The sequence below is a fragment of the Haliaeetus leucocephalus genome, unplaced genomic scaffold, assembly GCF_000737465.1.
Source record: "Haliaeetus leucocephalus isolate CR32 unplaced genomic scaffold, Haliaeetus_leucocephalus-4.0 Scaffold741, whole genome shotgun sequence".
Taxonomy (NCBI): domain Eukaryota; kingdom Metazoa; phylum Chordata; class Aves; order Accipitriformes; family Accipitridae; genus Haliaeetus; species Haliaeetus leucocephalus.
The window spans coordinates 2,136,881-2,158,336 of NW_010973177.1; the positions used below are offsets into that span (position 1 = coordinate 2,136,881).

At 37.0% G+C, this 21,456-nt stretch overlaps 1 protein-coding gene across 3 annotated transcripts in view; it reads right to left on the minus strand.

Annotated features, from left to right (window-relative positions):
• The window catches only part of CTNNA2 (catenin (cadherin-associated protein), alpha 2), a 457,589-nt gene that overhangs the window by 382,198 nt on the left and 53,935 nt on the right, over positions 1–21,456 (minus strand). For all 3 annotated transcript variants that reach the window (XM_010580746.1, XM_010580747.1, XM_010580745.1), the window contains exons 3-4: positions 5,498–5,664; positions 1,470–1,589 (exon numbers count right to left, since the gene is read on the minus strand). In XM_010580746.1, the coding sequence (XP_010579048.1) occupies positions 1,470–1,589; positions 5,498–5,664 (287 nt within the window). The remainder of the gene's footprint in view (positions 1–1,469; positions 1,590–5,497; positions 5,665–21,456) is intronic.

Sequence of the window (21,456 nt, forward strand, 5' to 3'; positions counted from 1 at the left end):
TACAATATGTTACCACAATAAGATGACACTGTATTACTGTTATTAAAGACAGGAATTTATTTAATTATAGGATATATCAAACTGTCCATGAAAGCCTTTCAAACATTAGGCAAGGTAGTCCTACCAATATTGATAAGGAATAACAAAACATTATTACTTCCATTTTAAAGCTATGAACAAAGAAGTCTGCAGAGCTGAATAGTTTGCTTATGTTCACACACAGAATCTTGGGCAAAAATTGAAAAATAATCCAGATATTCTGGATTTAAAGGATCTACCCATTGCCTTATTTCAACCACATACAACTGACAGGTAACAGTGTTCAGAGAGAATTAAGTTCCTAAAAACTTTATCAGGCTACAAAACAGAAGAGACGAAAGGAAAATGTACGAACATCTAAGTAGTAAGTTCTAATGTTGTCAAGATTTTCCAGTTATATGGGAAACCTTACTGGCATTATAAAAATGCACCTTAAGAAGAATATCTTTAAAAGTTTATAACTAAGATTTTCTGTTATATATCAATACCTCCAATAAGAACTTAAGAGACATATACCTTCGTTAGCTTTCACTTTTTTCTTTTTCCTGTACTTCCACAAGGGAAGTGTCTGAACATACAGAACAGTACTGTTCATACAGTGACTAGTTCTTACATTTTTTCAGTTTAATTTCAGTATAACTCTGAAAATGTTATATATCATAAAAAAATACAATAGTGATACAGAAGTAAATTGTCATTACTGTAATGCAGAAAATAAAGTAAATAGACAGATGAATATGGAAAGCCAGCTTTTTAAATCTGGTGTGCTATGCAATACAAAGACGACACCCCTGAATGATTGGCGGTATTAAAAACAATCAAAGTTGGAGAGACCTTATACAACTCCACAGTGACAGCACTGTCTGGACTCTTAAAAAGAACAGTGTTCAGGAGAAAGTTATCTTTATTGCAAAGTTGTATAATTGCAGGCATTGAATAAATGTTATCGTGACTTTCTGGTCTTTTTTCCATCTGCCTTAGTAATGAATGAACTGAGTACTTTTTTCTTTAAAGTATCAGAAAATTAATAATGATGTTTTTAAACACAAAGTAGATTTCTGTTCTTCCTGAATTTGAATTACACTAGACTACCAAAGAGCTTGTGCTTTACCAGCTGTCAGACTGACCTCGAATCAGGATAGGTTAGAATTAAATGGGAGTAATCATCAAATGAAAACTATCCTTAACCCCTGAATCACTTGCCTTTTGATCCTTCATTCTGCTATTAATTGAAGCCACTTGGAAAATATTCTTAAAGAAATTGCATTTTTTTAAAAACTTCATCACATTCAAAAAAATCAATGTGATTAAATTATAGGCCATGACACAGCAATTACTTATTGTACATTTTAAACCAGACTTGGACATAAAATACAAGATCTTCAGAAGCAGGACTAACTTTCTCAACCACTGCTTTAAAATGTACTTACCTGTTGTCGTCTAGCAGCTACATAGTTCAGTTTTACCATCTCTTTTCCAAATTCTTTAAAGCGATTTGCTAAATCCTGCTCATTTGTTGCATTTTTCACTGCTTCTAGCGCTTCCTCTACCTAGAACATAATATATCAACTGTGTTAGCATTTTAATCCGGGTGCACTCTTTAACAAAGTCTATAACTATTCTACCCAATACTCTCAATTACATGGCCCCAATTTAGCTTTTACATCCATCACTGTACAGTGGCTTTATGATAGTCCCACTAACTTTAATTAGGTTTCTTAATAGAGAAGCTGTCTGATTGTCATTCTGCATTAATTTCCATTTACTGTACTTTGGTATCATGTAAAACTAATGCAAAAGGCATAACTATATTAATTTCCCCACTCACACTTATCAGATGAAATGTTTAGTATCTGTGAGTTTTAAAACAAAATAGATGAATATATTCTTAATGTGTGGTACAGGCTTTATGGGAAAACAAAGGCAAGTTATTAATTCTGGACAAGAAATAGTGTTTAAAAAGAAAACTCAAGCTTACCATTAAGATTAAAATTTACCCTGATATATTGAAAACACTGTATCTTTGTGAAAGAAATGAAACAATAGATTCAACACAGAATGTATTTATTACTTCTTTTTTCTCAACTCTCAGCTTTCTTTTTTGGTTACTTTAAAATTGAGAAAAGAATCTACCAAAGCAAACATACCTGCAGTTACTCAGTCATCCTGTAGCTAACAGGCAAAGATATAAAACCCCAGTTATACTAACAAGTTAATCTACCAAATCTATTGTGAAACTTCACCTTATGTACAGCAAGAACAAATATCTGAAGGGATAAAATGCTCTTTTCCTACAATAAGTAAAGGAAATTTTCCTGTGACTAGATGAAAATTCAAAGTTGTATTTCTCTCCCTCACAAGATAAAAATGCAATTCCAAGTAAAAAGATTGAGAACAGAAAAGCTTCCATTCATCCTTCTTTCTAAAACCTGTTGCTTCAATTCACAAGAATGTGCATAAGCTTTCAATAACAGACAAATTTTGCCCTCGACGAGAAACTGCCAATTTTGATGGGGACATGCTCCTGTGCAAGAGCAGAGGTTTGCAGCTTACTCTCCAAACGCCGCTGGGAATCTATAAATTTAGCAGTAGCTGGCGTCTAATGAATTTAGAAAGGCACAATTATGTGCAGGGCCTGCCTTTTTATCATTTCTGTTGCTTTAACTGTGTTTTCTTACCAGCAAGAGAGAATATTTTTATTTTGAGCTTTTACCTACTTACTGCAGATTTACAAACGACAAGGCAGCAGAGTAGCAAACCCATACATTTCTACTGGAAAATGTATAATTCAAGCACATAAATCCATAGCTGTTATGTTGGAAATTTTATACTGAGTCTGAGAGTTGCAAGCTACACCTTATTTGGAATGCAGTTCCCTCTTCTTTTACTCTTAAAAACAACAGCAGTTTTTAAAGCTGAACTATCTGACCGCCTTAGCCATTAACACAAATTACAAAAGCATCATTGTATTACCCAATTTGTTCTTGCAGGATTCCTTGCAAGATATGAACATCTTCCTTTCATATCAAGAAGCATTTATATTAAACTACCTGAAACTTTCAACTTTAATGTTTGTAATGCTGAGCACAGGCGTGACAAACTGATACACATTTTTGTAAGTCCTGCCAGCTCCCTATTAAATAAGAATGCTAGAGAATTTGTTACAGATTCCACTCTGATAATCAGATTGCAAAAGATGCTGATCATACTCTTATCGTTTCAGTCTGGGCTGAAGCCCATGAAATTCCAAAATGAAGAAACTGGTTATGAGAAGTATTAGAAAGGACATGAGCACAAACCCCATTTTTGTAATAATTTCTTTTACAAATTCATGTTGGAGCAAGTTCTCTATCCTCAAAAAAAAATGACTTCACTCAACTGTACAGTTCCTCTGATTAACTACCATGTAATTAATTACAATAGACTCATAATTCTGTCTGTGCATGATCACATACTATATTAATGTATGCCATTTTATGAGCGTTACACAAGCTTCACTGCAATAAGCACTATTACTAATTTTAGTAATGCAAAAGATAATCTGGAAGAAATGACCAAGTGTCCTTCCCGAAAGCATCTGCATGTATTCACTCTAAAACATTAATTAAAATGCACTATTTCCCATGAAGCCTGAAGTGTAACTCACTCCTTTGACATGCTTTCAGTGAAAACTACAGTATGTTTCAGTATAAATCAGGCTTCGTAATTCTGACATGCAGAATGATTTCCGTTTATTAATTTTATGGTTAACTTACACCAGTCTTTGAATGTTACCTTTGAGTCAATACAAGAGCTGTCCCTTCATAATTTTTTTAAAATATAAACACTTCTTTATCTTAGTAATTTATTTTTTATTCATCTAAAATTAGTTTGCATTATAAAATCTTAAGATAAAAATGTTTATACTGTCAATCCTCAGAAACAAATTACCCTTTTTAACCTGATCCCCCCCACAACATTTAAGGTTTGTAAGTTGAATTTTCCTAAAATCAATCAGAGATGTCTGGCTTCTTGGAAACAGGATTCATAGTAACATCTGATAAATGCAGAGATTACAAACAACATTGCCATACACTGCCCTTGCAAATCTAGGGTGCAAACTGTGTAAGTAAATACACCCACTTACAAAACAGGATTGGACTTTTGTGTTTTACATAACATAGTACAGAGCTGTAATAGAAGGAAGAAATCTCAGATGTGAGAACAGTACTTCTCATTGCCTATGAAAGAGCTAGAATCCGAATTTTAATCGTAATGTTTAGGAAAAAAAAAATTGTTTGTAATGTTAAAGTGTTAGCCTCACTAGCAAAAGACTATTTGAATTACAGTTGCATGGAGTCTTATAGTGGGGAAAAATTAAAAGCATATTCGAGAGAGACAATGCTTACACTGCACATGATCCGAGCCACGTGCTGACAATTACGAGAGCAGCATTCTGTTCATTAAAGCAGAGCTCACTAGAATCTGTGCAGAAAAATCTGCCTTTTTCATTATGAAAACTGTTTTCAAACTATCTAGGTTATCTGCACAGTTTGCAAGTTAAAGGGTACTTGTTGTTTTTCCAGAACATAATATTGTTGTACAGTTACACTGTTAAAAAGAAAAAATAAATTAAAAAAAAAAAAAAAGAAAACACTGTTTGGACAGCTATTAAAAAGAAGTAACTCTCTGTTTCCTCTGATAAATTCAGACAGGCACTCTGCAGGCTTTAAATATTCTGTATATGATTTTCTGCAGAATTTTATTTTGTTTCAGAGTTTTTGTTTATTTGTTTATGCAATAAAATTGAAATAGTCCAATAACCAGCACAAAAAAAAAAAAAAGAAAATTACATTTCCCAGTTTCATCTGCAAAGTCTTTTAATACTCCTATATAAAAACGTGAATGGTGGTAGCCAAAAGTGAACACAAATCCATACCAAACTATCTGGCAATCTTTAATTCCTCTTTATTCTATTTTTCCTCTTTTATGACTGATTAGACGCTTGTACTATTGTTTCACTCCAAATTAAAGATTCAATCTTTCGATACAACCAGAAGCTGTGCAGAAGGGGAAAAAAAAAAAAAATTAAAAAAAAGTGGAACAACTGCAGTACCTGAACTCTGCCACAAGATAGCAGTACTCTACAAGTACTGAGCTAGTAAACCATGGGGTAAGATGCGGAGTTAAGTAACTGCATCTGTTCAGTTCAGAGAGCTGCTTAAGAGAAGTATTAGTCCAGTCACTGAAGGTATCTGACAACTTCTACTTTAAGTGTCCAAAAATTAATTTCTGCAAAACCAGAAAATGAATGAGACTAATGTAGAAATGTTATCTCCTACCTCTTTATCAGCACTTTAAGAAAAAATCCAGTGAAATAGAGTAAGAAATGCAAACAGTGACATCCATTACTGATTTGTTCCTTATTTTTCTACACACAAAACATGCAAACCCAATACAGAACGTTAAAAATGCGTACAATTTTCAGATGTGACAGAAGCCTCATGACGTCAGCCATGTCAGCCAGGATGAGTAAGCGAGTGACAGCCGAAAGCAAGGCGCGAGCAGCCCGCACCATGGTGCCCCGTTTCACTGAGGAGCATGGGTCGTCAGCAAACTCCGAAGAGGCAATTCTCATTGTTTCTCCTAGAATTGAAAAAAAAAATGGTACTTAAAGACGAGTTTTATACTTGTGTTTTTTTCCAGAAAGTATAAACAACTCACTAAATAAACTAACTACTGTTAGGAAAAAATTAATGGCTTAGTTACTGAATATTGAATTGTTCAGGAGAAATATATTTTTTTAAAACACGTGTAGCAATTGCCTCAATACTCTCTGCCTTTTTTTCTTTATTACCAAACTGTTCTTCTTCTAGAGTAGTCACCTACAACAACTAAAAAGGAAACCTAAACACCAAGACAGACTGCTGATTGCAACCAGCACAATGTAAGAAAAACAGCAGTGTGTGTTATCGAAATACAGAACTCACCTGCGCTGCTAGGGAGGACGGGACAGAGCACCCCAACAGCACCAACGTAATTGTAGCTTTTTACAACTCTGCCTTCAAACTACATCCTTCTCCATCACCCATGCTCCCCAGCCCTTGCCTTCTTGCTCAGATACTTACTCTGCTCTCCTCCACTTGGAACAGCTATCACTCCTAATAAAAGTTGTTTTTTTTTTTTCCCAATCATAGAATCATAGAACCATTTAGGTTGGAAAAGACCTTTAAGATCATCGAGTCCAACCATTAACCTAGTACTGCCGAGTCCACCACTAAACCCTGTCCCTAAGCACCACATCTACACGTCTTTTAAATACCTCCAGGGATGGGGACTTCACCACGTCCCTGGGCAGCCTGTGCCAATGCTTGACAACCCTTTCAGTGAAGAAGTTTTTCCGAATATCCAACCTAAACCTCCCCTGCTGCAACTTGAGGCCTTTTCCTCTCATCCTATCACTAGTTACTTGACAGAAGAGACCAGCACCCACCTCACTACACCCTCCTTTCAGGCAGTTGTAGAGAGCGATCAGGTCTCCCCTCAGCCTCCTCTTCTCCAGACTAAACAGCCCCAGTTCCCTCAGCCGCTCCTCATGAGACTTGTGTTCTAGACCCTTCACCAGCTTCGTTGCTCTTCTCTGGACACGCTCCAGCACCTCCATGTCTTTCCTGCAGTCAGGGGCCCAAAACTGAACACAGGACTCGAGGTGCGGCCTCACCAGTGCCCAGTACAGGGGGACGATCGCCTCCCTGCTCCTGCTGGCCACACTAGTTCTGATACAGACCAGGATGCCGTTGGCCTTCTGGGCCACCTGGGCACACTGCTGGCTCATATTCAGCCGGCTGTCGACCAGCACCCCCAGGTCCTTTTCCAGCGGGCAGCTTTCCAGCCACTCTTCCCCAGGCCTGTAGCGTGGCGTGGGGTTGTTGTGACCCAAGTGCAGGACCCGGCACTTGACTTTGTTGAACCTCGCGATTCCCTTTGTGACCATCGCTGCTATGATTTCACTGCCCAGTCTCCTCTACTCACTCTAGTTATTCACCATCCCCAACTGCCAGGACATCCCTACAGCTGCCTCTCTGCAGACAAACCAAAACACTCTCTTGCATAACAAATGAAACATGCGGGTGCCTGGACACATTATTCCTGTTTAATTCCAGCAGGAAGGATCTTATTCAACCTGGTACTTGGTAACTAAATCAAGATTTTATGGACTAGCTTTACTTCTTTTTAGCAGACAGAAGTATTAAAAAAGAATAAACATTACTTAATGCTACCAGCACTGAAAGAGCTTGAGTTCTTTCTGTAAAGCTGAGATCTAATAATTTTCAGCTACTTAAGGAAATACTGCTTTTAAAGGAGTAAGACTAGGACTAAGTTGGAATACAGTAGCAAAATCAGGACAGGGTGAAGATGAAGGAAATATCAGATCAGAAAGAAAGGTGAGCCAAGGACAGTGCAAAGCATTCGGAGAAGTCGGCAAGATACCAGTGGCAAAGACCTTCAAATCAGAAAGTGGGAACTTTTTTCCCCCCTGTATTTACAGCAAGGAATAAGTTGCATAACTGGGCATAAAAGATTTTTTTAAAATCATAATCACCTTTCAAAGATTTGATAATCTAATTTAACCCAACACAGAACATGAAGCCCAACCAAAAGGTAAATGTTACATTAAATTATGCAGAAATATGGTTAACATCACAAGGAGATCAGGTAAAATCTGTTATGTGAGAAAGACTTAGTGAACGAAAAACAAACAGCACACCACTGGAAGTCAAATAAACTAACAGCTTAATGCAGTGGTAAGTGAAAAGGAGTGGCACATTATCTTTTGCTTTCATATTATGTCTCACAGAAGACAGTGAAGGGACTTCTGCCATGGGACGTTCCTTTTTTTTGTAACTAGCAGAAAAGCAACAATATAGCGCATAGACCATACAGAAATGTAGAACATATATCAGCCTATAATTTTCCAAAACAATTCTAGACACTTAAAAATAAGTTTTTCACTAATCATCCAGAAAACAGAATGATGCATTTCTATTTCACAAGTTACTTGCCAAATAATATGGCTCTAGATAGAGGAACAGGAACCTGGACCTATCATTAAAATTAAAATCTAAATATTTATACTAATAACTATACTGCAAGCACCAGTGCAACATGAGAACTGAAATCCAGCTGACTCCTAGTTGTGATGTGAACATCAAGGATGAATTAACTAGAATACATAAAATAAACTTCATATAAAATGCTGAGGCCCACAGAAAAATTCACCGATTCAGAAAGGTTATTAGAATGGCTTTGAGTAAGCCGCAATCTTAAAATTTGTTATGAACTAAAAGAACGTTATTCCAGGCAACAGGGAAAACATGCATCACTTGCTATCTACCTTCATCCTTGTAGGAAATGGGTGATTACACCACCTTACTTCTTAACAGTGTCAGCTGAAAAATAACGAAGTGAAAATGCATCATCTTCCTTCATAATTCAAGAAATGGGAGAAAAATTGTGCATTAAAAACTAGAAATTCAGAGATGTTACTATTAATCCAATCTGTGAGCAAAAACACTTGCGTATTTTAAAGGACTTCAAAAGGCCATGGAAAACAACCCAGTACAGAAACCTCTAACCCCAGATCCCAGGCGCTCGCTGTCTCCATGGTCAGAAGCAACTTCGCTGGACCTGCACCCTGTCATGTACCAGCTGATGAGTCTTGCTCAGAGCCAGTTCTAATTAGGTTCGACGGTGCCACGCTGACAACTCCAGACCCAAGCTAGCGTAGCTCCGTAGGGTTGCCCTGCTGTTACGCAGGGTTTTTTTCAGACCAGCTTGGGTATCTCCAAAATACATTGTGTTCTGCTGTGCAGACTTGTTAAAAGTATTTCAAATAAGCCAGCCTAGCTATGGAATACAATCCCATCGACATATTACCTGGAATTATGTTGTGGCTACGCCAAGCAAAAACTGATTTTTAAGGCAATCTACTGACTTAGCTTGCTTTAAATTTTTAGCCTTTGCTGAAAGACAGCTCTGTATGCAAGTTGCTTTTTTTAAAATTCAGCATTCTCTAAATGCATCAGAAACTTTCAGCAGTTTCTATATTTAAGTTTGGTTATTATGACCTTCTTTTCAAACCACAATTTTATTAATTCATATAATAATGGTTTATGCCTGCACAGCTGAATTAATAGGGTTGTGTTAATTTTCACCTATCTTGCTACTATACTGCCTGAAAACCCACTCCATCATATTTTGACACTTTCAGAGAGAAACATGTGTTGCCCAACAGCCAGCCAGTGGCAAAGAGAATGTTGAATTGTCCCTGCCTTGCTCTTGGTGTGAACACAAGTCTGAGTTTTTATTTTGTTTTCTTCTCTCTCCAGTTGCTGATTTTTTTAAACTTTTAAAATTATGTTTACATCCTTTTGCATAGGTTGAAACTGGACAATAATTTAAATATATTAGGGGTTACCAACAGATCAATAATTATGCAACATCATTTTCCTAGGAAATCAGGCTGAAGGAGGAGCAAACACCATTTCAAATGAGATTTTCTATTAACCCAAGCTTTGCTATTATTAAAAAATAAAAAAAAATCCTGTTTTGTTTCCAGTGTAGAAACTCAGAAAGGAAGTACTTCTAATATGAAATCAAAGCATATTTACATTGCTTTTAAGACCATTATAACAATACTCGAAAAAAATCCCAGGTGGCATAACTTCCCGTAAGACAATGTAAATAGTGGGGGAGAGACTTAAGACAGCCACAATGAATAATTTCAATCAGAACTCTTTTCTTATTATATTACCATTAGAACTGTGTGTTCTTATTATAATTTGTGTGCCAGTGTATCTTGGATGATAAGCTGATAATATACAATTTCAGTAGAAATATTCAAATGGCTCATTTCTAAGGCTGCATACTTTTCTTAGATTTCCATAAGGTTGCCAAAACACTCAAAAGATTTCTTAAGAGACAATGAATAAACAATCGTTGTCAGATAAAGAGAAAATAAAACAAATTCCTAAACATGCTTAAATGTTATATTGCTCAGCATTGCAGAGTCAAAGTTCTAGGTACCTGGTCTCTGCAGAGAAACAACAAGGTTTCTGCCGAGGAGGACCACAGTTTGCTGTACCTACATTCCCATGCATTTTACTTATGTGACAAAAATCACTGAAACAAGGAGCGGGGAACTCTGAGGCCACAAAGATTTTTCTGACACATACTTTAAATCAAACAGGTTTTGGAAAAAAAAGTCAACAACTCTTGCCTGAGAGTGTGCTAAAAATTGGGAATGAAATTCCCACAAATCTTTTTTTATTATTGTTATTATTTTTGAGTCAGTGACTCAAAAAATTCCCTGTAGAAGGAGAGGCTGAGAGCAACCACAGAATAGCTTAGAGTCTAGCATGTGGGCAAGGGTTAGATTTGAATTTCCTAAGCTGGGTATTTGATCCAAAATGTGGATGACTGCATTCATCTAATCAGTGTAGCAAGTGGGAAGGCATCATCTTCCCTTCGGTTATTTATTAAAGGAAACCAACTGTCACAGCCTTTTGTAGAAAGTTTGATCCAATAAGCACTCTTAGAGCATATCTAGCTGATTGAATCCAAGGGGATACACACAACTATATGAAAAGCCCAGCAAGGCTTTCCCTTATTTAAACTCTAAGGATTCAGACGAGATGGAAGTGATTCTGAGCATCCAGCAACAAAACTTTTGTATGTGAAAGTACTTGAACTTTAGGTATATCCAAGATGAAACAGCAGCCAAAGCAAGCTCTGGATTTTGGAATCAGATGCCTGCAAATTCTTTAACTTCCATTTTGGTACTGAAGAGACTCTACTCTTTTCTGCCAAATTACCAGTCTGTTGCTTCAGATAAAAACTAATATTGAACTATGAAAGACGGAAATAATATTTGATAATCAGCCAGTGGCACCAGGAAAGCAAGCAGGAAAATTATCTTCTTAAGCTTGGCTATCCAAGGAGATACAACTAGCAAATATATTTGAAAAATCAACACTGGTGGAAAGAGGGAAAAGACACGGAGGGTCAAAAACACAGTTTAAAAAGTTTGGATTAGTTATTTAACCTTAGAAAGCTAGAGTTAGGTGAAATAAATCTTCTCCAAAATAATTTAGTAGAAAGTATTAAATAGCCATAAACAAATAAGCAAATCAAACAAAGTGTTAATATAAAAGTTCATAGCAGGTTGTTTAAAACTTATAAAGAATTAGTAGTTCACAATTTAAAATCTAATAACCTAGAAAACCAGCTGTTATGGAGGAAGAAGGACTGTCTATCTTAGTGCCAGTTAACATATTTTTATCCTTGTACAGCAACAGTATCAAACCACTCTTAGGCCAAAGGTAATGTTAGAGCTACAGCTACTCAAATTATTTTTCAGAGAAACCTTTTTATCTGGAAAAAGCCAACTTTACTTGCAGTTATCCATTTCTTTGTAAATTCATTTCAAGGTATTCTGTAATCTATATTAAATTACTTTCAGTTAAATTTAGGTCAACACAAGAAACACAGATGTCTTGAGTCATCAGGTCTGCTTCCTTGCCACTGCAGACAGCCATGTCGTAATATAATTAATAATAATCTTAATATGATAATAACTACACTTATAAACTTATCAAGCTTCCATCTTAGAAACAGCTCAGACATTTAACCCCAATTAATCCTACTGGAAGCAGGAAACTCATTCCAAAATGAACTCCAGAATCTGACAGGTTTTTTTCATTAGAGACACTTTAATTCCATACTGACTGTATTTGTAGATAATTTATATCCATTTCTTCTCATGCCTCATTTGTCCTTCAATTTAAGTGAGTATTCTTCTTCCACTGTGTTTCCTATTGTCCTTTTTTTTCTTCATGCATTTCTGCGATGAGCCATAACGGATTAAAGGCAGTACTTCACTCTACTTATTGCATAGAATATCCATTCCTATAATCATTTCAGCAGCCCTATGAAACAATTATGTTTCTGGAATATGTGTGATAAGAACTGCAGTTTTCTAGGACATAGTATTTGCAGCTACAAGAAATACTTCACCTGATACCTTGCAGGATTCATATACCTTTTTTGTTAGACACGGAGTGTCAGCCACTTTCTTTCTAAGACCCCTGCACTAGATTCTTTGGCACCTTGCTTTGAGAAAAAAGCATGCATTTAATTTACATTTTGTAAATTAAGATTCTTAGTTGGGTTACACTGGAGAAAGCCCCTATTAGCCACATAAGAAATGCTTATCATAAAAAAAAAAAAAAAAAAACAAAAAAACCAAATGAAAACTAAAACCAACCAAATAAACCCCACCCCAAACCACCACCACCACCACCAAAAAACTAACAGTGAACTTCAGCTCAGCTCCTGAATTCTAATGATTACTGGTAGTACTACTTCTGGTAGTACTACTACTACCAGTAAGTACCTGAAGGGAGGATGCAAACAGGACAGAGCCTGGCTCTTTCCAATGGTGCCCAGCGACAGGACAAGGGGAAACAGGCACAAACTGAAACACAGGAGGGTCCCTCTGAACATCAGGAAACACTTTTTGACTATGAGCGTGAATGAGCACTGGCACAGGTTGCCCAGGGAGGCTGTGGATTCTCCAGTCCTTGGAGATATTCAAAAGCCATCTGGACGCAGACCTGGGCAACTGTTTTAGGTGGCCCTGCTGGAGCAGGGGGGTTGGACCAGATGTCCTCCAAAGGTCCCTTCCAACCTCAACCATTCTCTGATTCTGTGAATCTGACAACAGCCACACAACAAACCACTTTCCTGCACTTCAGTAATGACTAGAAGATGTGTCCAGAGTTATTATTTAGGTTCTGGGATCTCATCAGCTTGAGAAGGTTCAAACCTACAGTTACCGTCTCCCAGCATTACTATCAAGACCACTCAGCTTGCTCTGATAGGATTTGACTGGGGGACCTACTCTACCTGTCCTTCCTTGAGGGGTAATGAAAGATTAGATTTAGTCATACTCAGTCACTTTCTCCTAACAAAGTAGCAGCACCTAGAAATGGAGTCTGTTAGACCTGATTCTCAAAAAACCCCTTCTCCCTTAGAGTTTCAAAATATGATGTCATTTCATTTTGGATATTAAATTCAGGCACTCATATAGGAGCAGTTAAAGATGTGTTTACATGTATTTAACCAGAATGGTGTACAAATACAAGTCACCTGGTAATCTGTGTAAGGTAATTCAAGCACTACAAGCTTAACTTCTGCAAAAAGCTATCAAGAGATGATTGCTAAGGTCACGAAAATGCCGAATGATTCAGTATAAGCCAAAAACTGAACACTCCAAAAAATGAACATCAAAAGGGCAAAAGGAATGTACAATCCATTGCATGTCTCATGCTGAATCCTATTCAAATTGTTACTTCTCATCATTAAAGTCTTGAAACGGATTAAGGCCCCAAACAACTAGAAAGATGTTAAGTGATTACTACATATAGAAGGTGAAAATCAACCTAAAGGAAGAAAAAGCAGAAAAACAGATGAAGTCAACAAATCTATAATTTTTTTCCTATAATTTTATATACATGTACATATATATATTCACATATTCAAAGACTATATACAGATATACACACATCCATTCAGAAAATTTTATATTTTCTGAACATATTTCCAGAAACTGTTAGGCTGATTGCTTCCTACTTTTTATTGAAAAGAAAATATTTTTATTACACCAGGATCTAGGGAAAGTGTTAATAAAAAATAGAAATGTGTAAGTATTCTGTAATGTTCTTAGACAGATACACACACAAAAATATATGTACTTATCTAAGTATGTATATCAAAGAGAAATTAAAGGATGATGACATGATTTTTTTCAAAAAATAAACAACCTGCAAGTGTAACTGACAAAAAAGCAACCCTTTTATTTTCATAAATGTGAGCTTTCATAGGATTTAATTTACAAACATTCAGATAAAAAGCTGTTTAAAAATATCAGTGTGGCCATATTAAGTGGAGTAACAGATTACTAATATTTACAAAAATAATAAGCAGGCTAAATAACCAGCCTTTACTGATAAGACTTGTCTTTGGGAATCCCAGGCAGCCTTGCTTAGGAAACTTTTAAATAGACTGGGCATGCCTAAGTCATAGAATCATTTGGGTTGGAAAAGACCCTTAAGATCATCAAATCCAACCATTAACCTAACACTGCCAAGTCCACCACTAAACCCTGTCCCTAAGCACCACATCTACACGTCTTTTAAATACGACCAGGGATGGTGACTCCACCACTTCCCTGGGCAGCCACGACTGTTTTAACCTGTTCAAAATATTAAATGGAAAGCAGAGCTCTAAAATTGAGGAAAGTGCCTCAAAGTATAGAGGGACAATTTGTAGAGAAACACTGGAAAAACAGCTTTCTCTGCAGTGTTCATTCTAAAGAGCTCTAACGAGCCCAGGAAGCTACAACAACTGTTCTGAATCACCCTTACTTTGAATCTAACAACCTCAGCGCAGTAAAGAAACTTTTTCTCCAAAACTGAATCTAAAAGTATTCCACAGCAATACGCATGCCAATGAGCCTGGATGGAGCGCACCCACAGATGCCAAAAGAGCTGCCCCTGTTCACTCTCAATTACCTTTGAAAGGTCAGGGTGATTGGTTGGGGTAGCTTCCAGAAAATGGGAAGAAAGCAAGTGTCACTCCTTTCTTTGAGAAGGGAAAGAAAGTGGGTCTGGAGACCTATAGGCCACTTAGCCTCACTTCAATCCCTGTAAAATAGATGGAGCAAACACTCCTGGAAGCCATTCCCAAATTTATGAAGGAAAAGAAAGTGATTGGGAATAGTATTATGAAGGGGAAAACACACCCAATCAATCTGACAGACTTCTACAATGAGATGACAAGGGGAATCATAGAATGGTTTGGGTTGCAAGGAACATTTAAAGATCACCTAGTCCCATGGATTTTCCAATTTATTGTTACTATTATTTATTTTTATTTTTATTGTGAGAATGATTGAAAACCAGAATAGGCTTCCCAGAGAGGTTGTGGAGTCTCCATCAGTGGAGATATCCAAAATGTGAGTGGTCACAGTTCTGGGCAACCTGCTCTAGCTGACCCTGCTTTAAGTAGGGGCATTGAATTAGGCTACCTCTAGAGGTCCCTCCCAGCCTCTGCGATTCTGTGAAATCTCTCCTTCCTCCAGATATCAACCAACTTCAGGAGCATGCACTATGGCTGGTACCATGGCAGTCCTGGAACAAGACCCGAACTGTACAATTTCTTAACACTGGAAGTCAAGGTGATCTACTCTCTGGATCTTACTAGCTCTTTTCTTCAAATGCAGTCACATAACGTTTAACAGTAGTGACAAAAACAAAACAAATATTTTGATCATGGCTTATTTCGGACTAATATGTAATTTGCAGCATCTTGAATACAAAGGCACAATCACTGTCTTTTATGGATACAGAACAGGAATGCTGTTTAAAAGAAGCTACTCTCTTCAACCAATTTTCTTATGATAAACGACTAAGTTGGAGCGGCAATAATTGCGCTTCCTTTGCCTGACACACACATGCACACTCCTGCTGTCTTCACTACACCAACTCTGGCAGGCATTTCCCACTATGGGAAACTGGTTTTCTATAAGCTGGCAAAAACCTAACCAGACAAAAAAATACTCATTTTCTAGTTGCTCATCAAACTGAACTGTCTTCTCTTACGTCAGACAAACACCAAAGCCGACACGATAGGCTGAGAACACATTGAAAAATAATTGTAAAATGCATACCATCTAAATAACAAACTATGAATTTGATTCCATGCAGTTTACAAAAAAGGCCCTGTAGAGATAGATACACTTCACATGCACACATAAAAAGCTGACAATTTTTATACACCATTTGCTATGGAAATCATTGATTGGACTTGTTGCAGGTAAAGAAGATGCCTTCTGATCCATGTCTTCGAAAAAGTAATTCCTATTTTAGTCTAGTGGAAGTTGCTGGATATGGCATACAAGAAAAAAGAGTAAAGGGATAGCTGAGAGGTATCAATGTTGAATATTGGCACATTTTTTGGTAGGGGTGCATAAAAATGCTGTGTTGGGCTACTGGAACTTTTGGAATCATAAGCAGACTTAAAGGTGAGCATCTACCTATGAAGAAAGGAATGGACTAAAGCTCTTAATGGTTAATACATTGAGGAAATGACATTTTTCCAAAGCCTTGAAGTGTCTATTAAGAGATAGAAGATGGTGGGCACAAGGCAGCAATCTAGAGAACAGCTATGATCAGTAGGGGATGCTGACAATACTCCAAACACCTGGAAATAATTAAGGAAACAATGACAGCTTGATTGTATGTACCACTCCTGAGCAGTTCTCAAACGGAAGAAATTAATAAAGCTATGGTCCACTTAATCCATCTCTTTTAGATTTTGTCTTTTGTTCTACATATCCAAGACTAAAAAGATGTGACAACTGATCCACGACCTAATTAAAGTATTTTAGAGTGCTCTCCTTGTAATTGGAGTGAAAGCATTGTTATGAAGCTATTCTAAATGATAATAATGTATAGACCCAAACTGAGTTGTAGATTCCTTATAGAACAGTGTTGATGATACTAAATGATAATATGATAGATTCGAATAACCCATAATTGCTAATACAGTGTATTTAAATAAAGTAAGAACATTTTAAATGCTTTCCTCATGGATGCTTTCTCATTATTAAAACGAACAAAACCAAACACTTCAGGATGCAAACATCTGCAATTTTATCCCCTTTGGACTTGTCTAGAAACTCACCAGAGTAGGACCACCTACTGTCCATTCCAGTTTACTTGCCAATAGTCAAGTTTCTGATTCAGGAATAATGAACTAAATCTGGTCTTTGATGGTTGGTTTCTCACTGTCTATATTCCTCCTACCTTAATAATCATATGGATTATTTACTCCATACCTGAAAACATCCTATTTTGTTTACAGTACTTTAAAATCCACTCTCCATAACTGAAAATCATTCATTTCAGTAGTAATCTCTATTTAATGTTGTATAATCATTTGTTAAAATTTGAGAATTTGTAGAGTATTTTCATACTGAAGAATGCTGTATACTTACTAAACATTAATATGCATTAAAAATGCTATTCAGAATTCCCAAAGCTTCACATGAATGGCTGTTCAATATTCATCTCCCCTTCCCTAATACTTTTTTTTTTTTTAAATCTTTACTACTGTGTCCCCTAAACTCATTTCCCCTTTCACTCGCAGTTGGGATTTTATTCTCCGTCTGTGGAAGAATGACCACTGTTCTCATCGTATTAATAGATTTCAAGGCCAGAAAAGGACATACATGATCTAGCCTGATCTCTTCCCATTACATTTCAGCGACTAGAACTGCATCTCTCTGGAATTGATTACACAGACAATCTAGTTCACTTAAATTTGACTCACTTTATGTTTGACATTCAGATAGAGTGATGGAAGATGAATCACTATGTATTCAAAAGCACAGTGGATATCCTTAAAACTAGTAGGTATTTTAGATTCAATATTCACATTTAGATCCAATAGCACACTATCTCATTCACTTCATAGACCATTGAAATACGTAATTTTAATTAACCCAACTACTTCTTTCCTAAGAGACAGTAAAATACCAAGAATACAGAACTTTAAGATATTTAGCCACATATCTATGACAATCTAAAACAATTATTTCACAAATGCTACATTTTAGAAAGAACTTTTCTAATTAATAGTCAGACTAATAGTGCATTTGAAACTTCACTGATACACTTAAGTACAATAAAACATTAATTAAATTTCAATTCAAAAGCAAATTGTTTTGGATGTGAGAATGCATTACCATTTCTAATCCCTCTTTGTCTGCAGCTCTCAGCTACCCTGCAGTTTAACATCCTTCAGGGATAAACGAAACAACTGGTTAGCCTTCACTGAACTGGAGAGTTCACGAACATCAACATGAACGTTTTAGATGTTCGGCATTGTGGCTGGTACTAGGGAACATGAAAACACACTGGACCTCTTAAGATATCAATAAACACAGAAGCAAATTTCAAAATTCAAACTCAACTGAATTATAAGGTGGCCTTATTTGTATCCTGGCAAAAGTCATGCAGCTGAACTTCAGTGTTCTACAGAACACCAAGAAAACGTTTCTTTTTATCTCAAAGCAGCATCTGTGTTGCCACATTGGCTCTCTCCTTCCTTTGTTCCAGTGGTCTCATAAACCTGATTGTCCAAGGCTGTACACAAGCTAATTTGCTCTCGCACTCCAGCCAGGAGTGAACCCAATAATATAATATCCTTTCCAAGAAAAACTGAGTGTGCTTGTTTAGGTAGTTCAGATACTGAAAGTGGCAGGACTGTCTTCCAACGATCAGTACAAAGCAGAACAGATTTCTGCCTTGCAGCAAGATACTGGGATGCGTGATTCAGCACTGCAGGAACCCTGTTGTTTCTTTCTTCAGCTAGTAGTTTTCCCACAACTTCTATGTTTATTCTAAAAATTTGAGATTTCTAATTAAAAATAAGTGTTTCCTTCTCTAACAGATAGCTGCAGGACTGAGACAAGAAGCACGTTCAAAATGAGTAGAATGTTTCATCACACAAAGAAGAGACAATTGTTCAAATTGTTAAGTACAGTGAGCAATTGCTAGGAAAAGTTGCCATGGTTTTGGTGAACTGTGCATAGTAAATTTATTGTAATAATTATTGTAAAAGAGGATTACAAGGAATGTAACTGACAAATGAAAACCTTTTTATGTGAGTCCTAGCAATTAAAGTCCTGAATTTAATCATTTAATGGGTTTCTGCATAACAATTTATGAATAGTAAAGAGAAATGTGATTAATAAATTTGAGTGAAACATATCAGGTATAGAAAGGAACAACATTTGAAAAGCACACACAACTTTCTAACAAGCATGGAAAAGGAAGTGCGCTAAGAAAACTACTGTGGCATTCTCCATTAGGCAGACAGATTCCATCACTCTGGATATTACTTTCATTCTGGGGCTTGAAGAGGCTTACAAATACATTATAGTCAAGCAACTTAGCGGGTAGATTGTATCTATGCCCTAGGCACTGTGAACTAAGTTCAAAATCATAATTAGAATCAGTTCCATCATTCTTTATTATCACATTAAAAAAAAAAAAATTGCCCAATGAAAAGTTTAGTTGAAATTGATATTTTTTGAGATAAGCTTCAGTTTCAAAGGGTTGATATTTTCCAGCAAGCCACATTTTCCAAACAAAATTTATCAAAAATTCCCAATGATCTCTGAGAACAGAAGGAGCAGCAAGTTACTAATGTCAACTCATGGCAAGCACTGTGAGGAGGTGGGTGGGATTGATGGTGAGATTGATCAGTCTAGGGGATTGATCAGCTCACTAGATGTTTTAAGGGGTCAGTTTTGTTTCCTTGCTGACTTGTGCTCTTTCTTACACATAGCTCCTATCTGTGAACGACTTGACAGAAGCAGGAAGAGAAGCAAGGACCACCTGGCTCTGAACAGGGCACGCTTCCAAGCACACTGTAGCCTGGGGATTAATATAGCAAGAGGTATTGCTGCCTGCCGATCACCCAGCTTTCTGATGAGAGAAAAAGAAAGTAAAAAAAAAAAGCCTTTCTGCAACACCCTGACTGGGATTAAGAAAACAGGCATGTTAATGTTGGACAATTTAGGGGTTTGTGGCTAAGACAGATAAATAACAGGAAAAATTTAAATACAAGAATTGAAAAAGGTACCACAGTATTAGATAGCATAAGAAAGGAGAAAAGGCAACCAAGGAGAGTCACCAGCACAGGGAAAGTCTATGGTACAGGCTTATGATATCAAAAGATAAGAGAAAGAAGACAACAAAGAACGCAGAGGAGAGCACTTGCAGTTTTACATAGAGCAAGAGATAGAAGGTACAATAGCACTTTTAAAGAATTAAATTATTTCATTCCTACTATCTGTTCACATAATCTGCACACATTATTTACAGTAACCCATATTTGAGACCCAATGCAGTTATTTTTACACCATAAAAGAACTTGTCAAGGATTTCTGGAATCATGCCCAAAGCATCAACCTACATGAAAACTAAGCCTATCTTCCCAAAATTGGGAATTAAATTAAAAAAAATAATTTTCAAAGACTATAGCAATCTTTCATCTAAACTTGACTTGGTAACATTTTAATACCCTCACAATTTACTGCCAATTTCAATCGGAATTCATATACCATACAAGTGTTAATATAACATAGCCCCTTATATAACTATACACATTACATGAATGTTTAAAAACTGCAAGAGCTTCTGTGCAGAGAAATAAAGAGATACCTGAACTTCATCCTGTGAAATTACACTGTGGTGCAGGGATCAAAACACAAAGCCAATCTACGGACCACCACCAACAGATAGAAAGGCAGATCAGTATGTTTTGTATAACAAAAGGTTCATAAACAGTATGTGATTATTGTTAGATTTTTAACGAGAACAGAAACAATCATCAGTGAGAGCTGCATATATAGGTGTCACTGTGGAAGTACATTAAGAAACATGACAGGTGTAAAAACTGTGCTTAACTATCAGGAATAATCATCAGCTGCATCTATTCCATGCACTTGTCAGCAGGTGTATAGATCCGTATAGATTTCTAAGCTAGCCTAGCTAGCACATCTCTGCTACTTAAACTAGCATGCTTAGAGCTAATTGAGTATTTCCACCTCACATTGAATTGCAAAAACAAACCCCAAATCGCACATCTTTAGTTTTCACTGAGGCAAAGGCAGAAAATGGAGATTGGATTAGTCAAGAAAACTATAGCCAAAGTGCAGAGGAAAAAAGAAAGAAGTGGGGAAGGGAAAGTGGAAATAAGGACAAATGAACAAAGAAAATAAAAAGTTTGTCCTACCACGCAACCTCAAGGTATCAGAGGGTAGTGGTCAATGGCTCAATGTTCAGATGGAGATCAGTGATGAGTGGTATCCCTTAGGGGTCTGTATGGGGACCAGTACTGTTCAGTATCTTCATCAATGACATAGACAGTGGGATCGAGTGCACCCTCAGCAAGTTTGCAGATGACACCAAGCTGAGCAGTGCGGTTGACACACCTGAGGGATGGGATGCCATCCAGAAGGACCTGGACAAGCTGGACAAGTGGGCCCATGTGAACCTCATCAGGTTCAACAAGGCCAAGTGCAAGGTCCTGCACATGGGTCGGGGCAACCCCCAGTATCGATACAGGCTGGGGGATGAAGGGATTGAGAGCAGCCCTGCCGAGAAGGACTGGGGGGTACTGGGGGATGAAAAGCTGGACGTGACCCGGCAATGTGCGCTCACAGCCCAGAAAGCCAACCCTGTCCTGGGCTACAACATCAAAAGCAGGGTGGCCAGCAGGTCGAGGGAGGGGATTTTCCCCTCT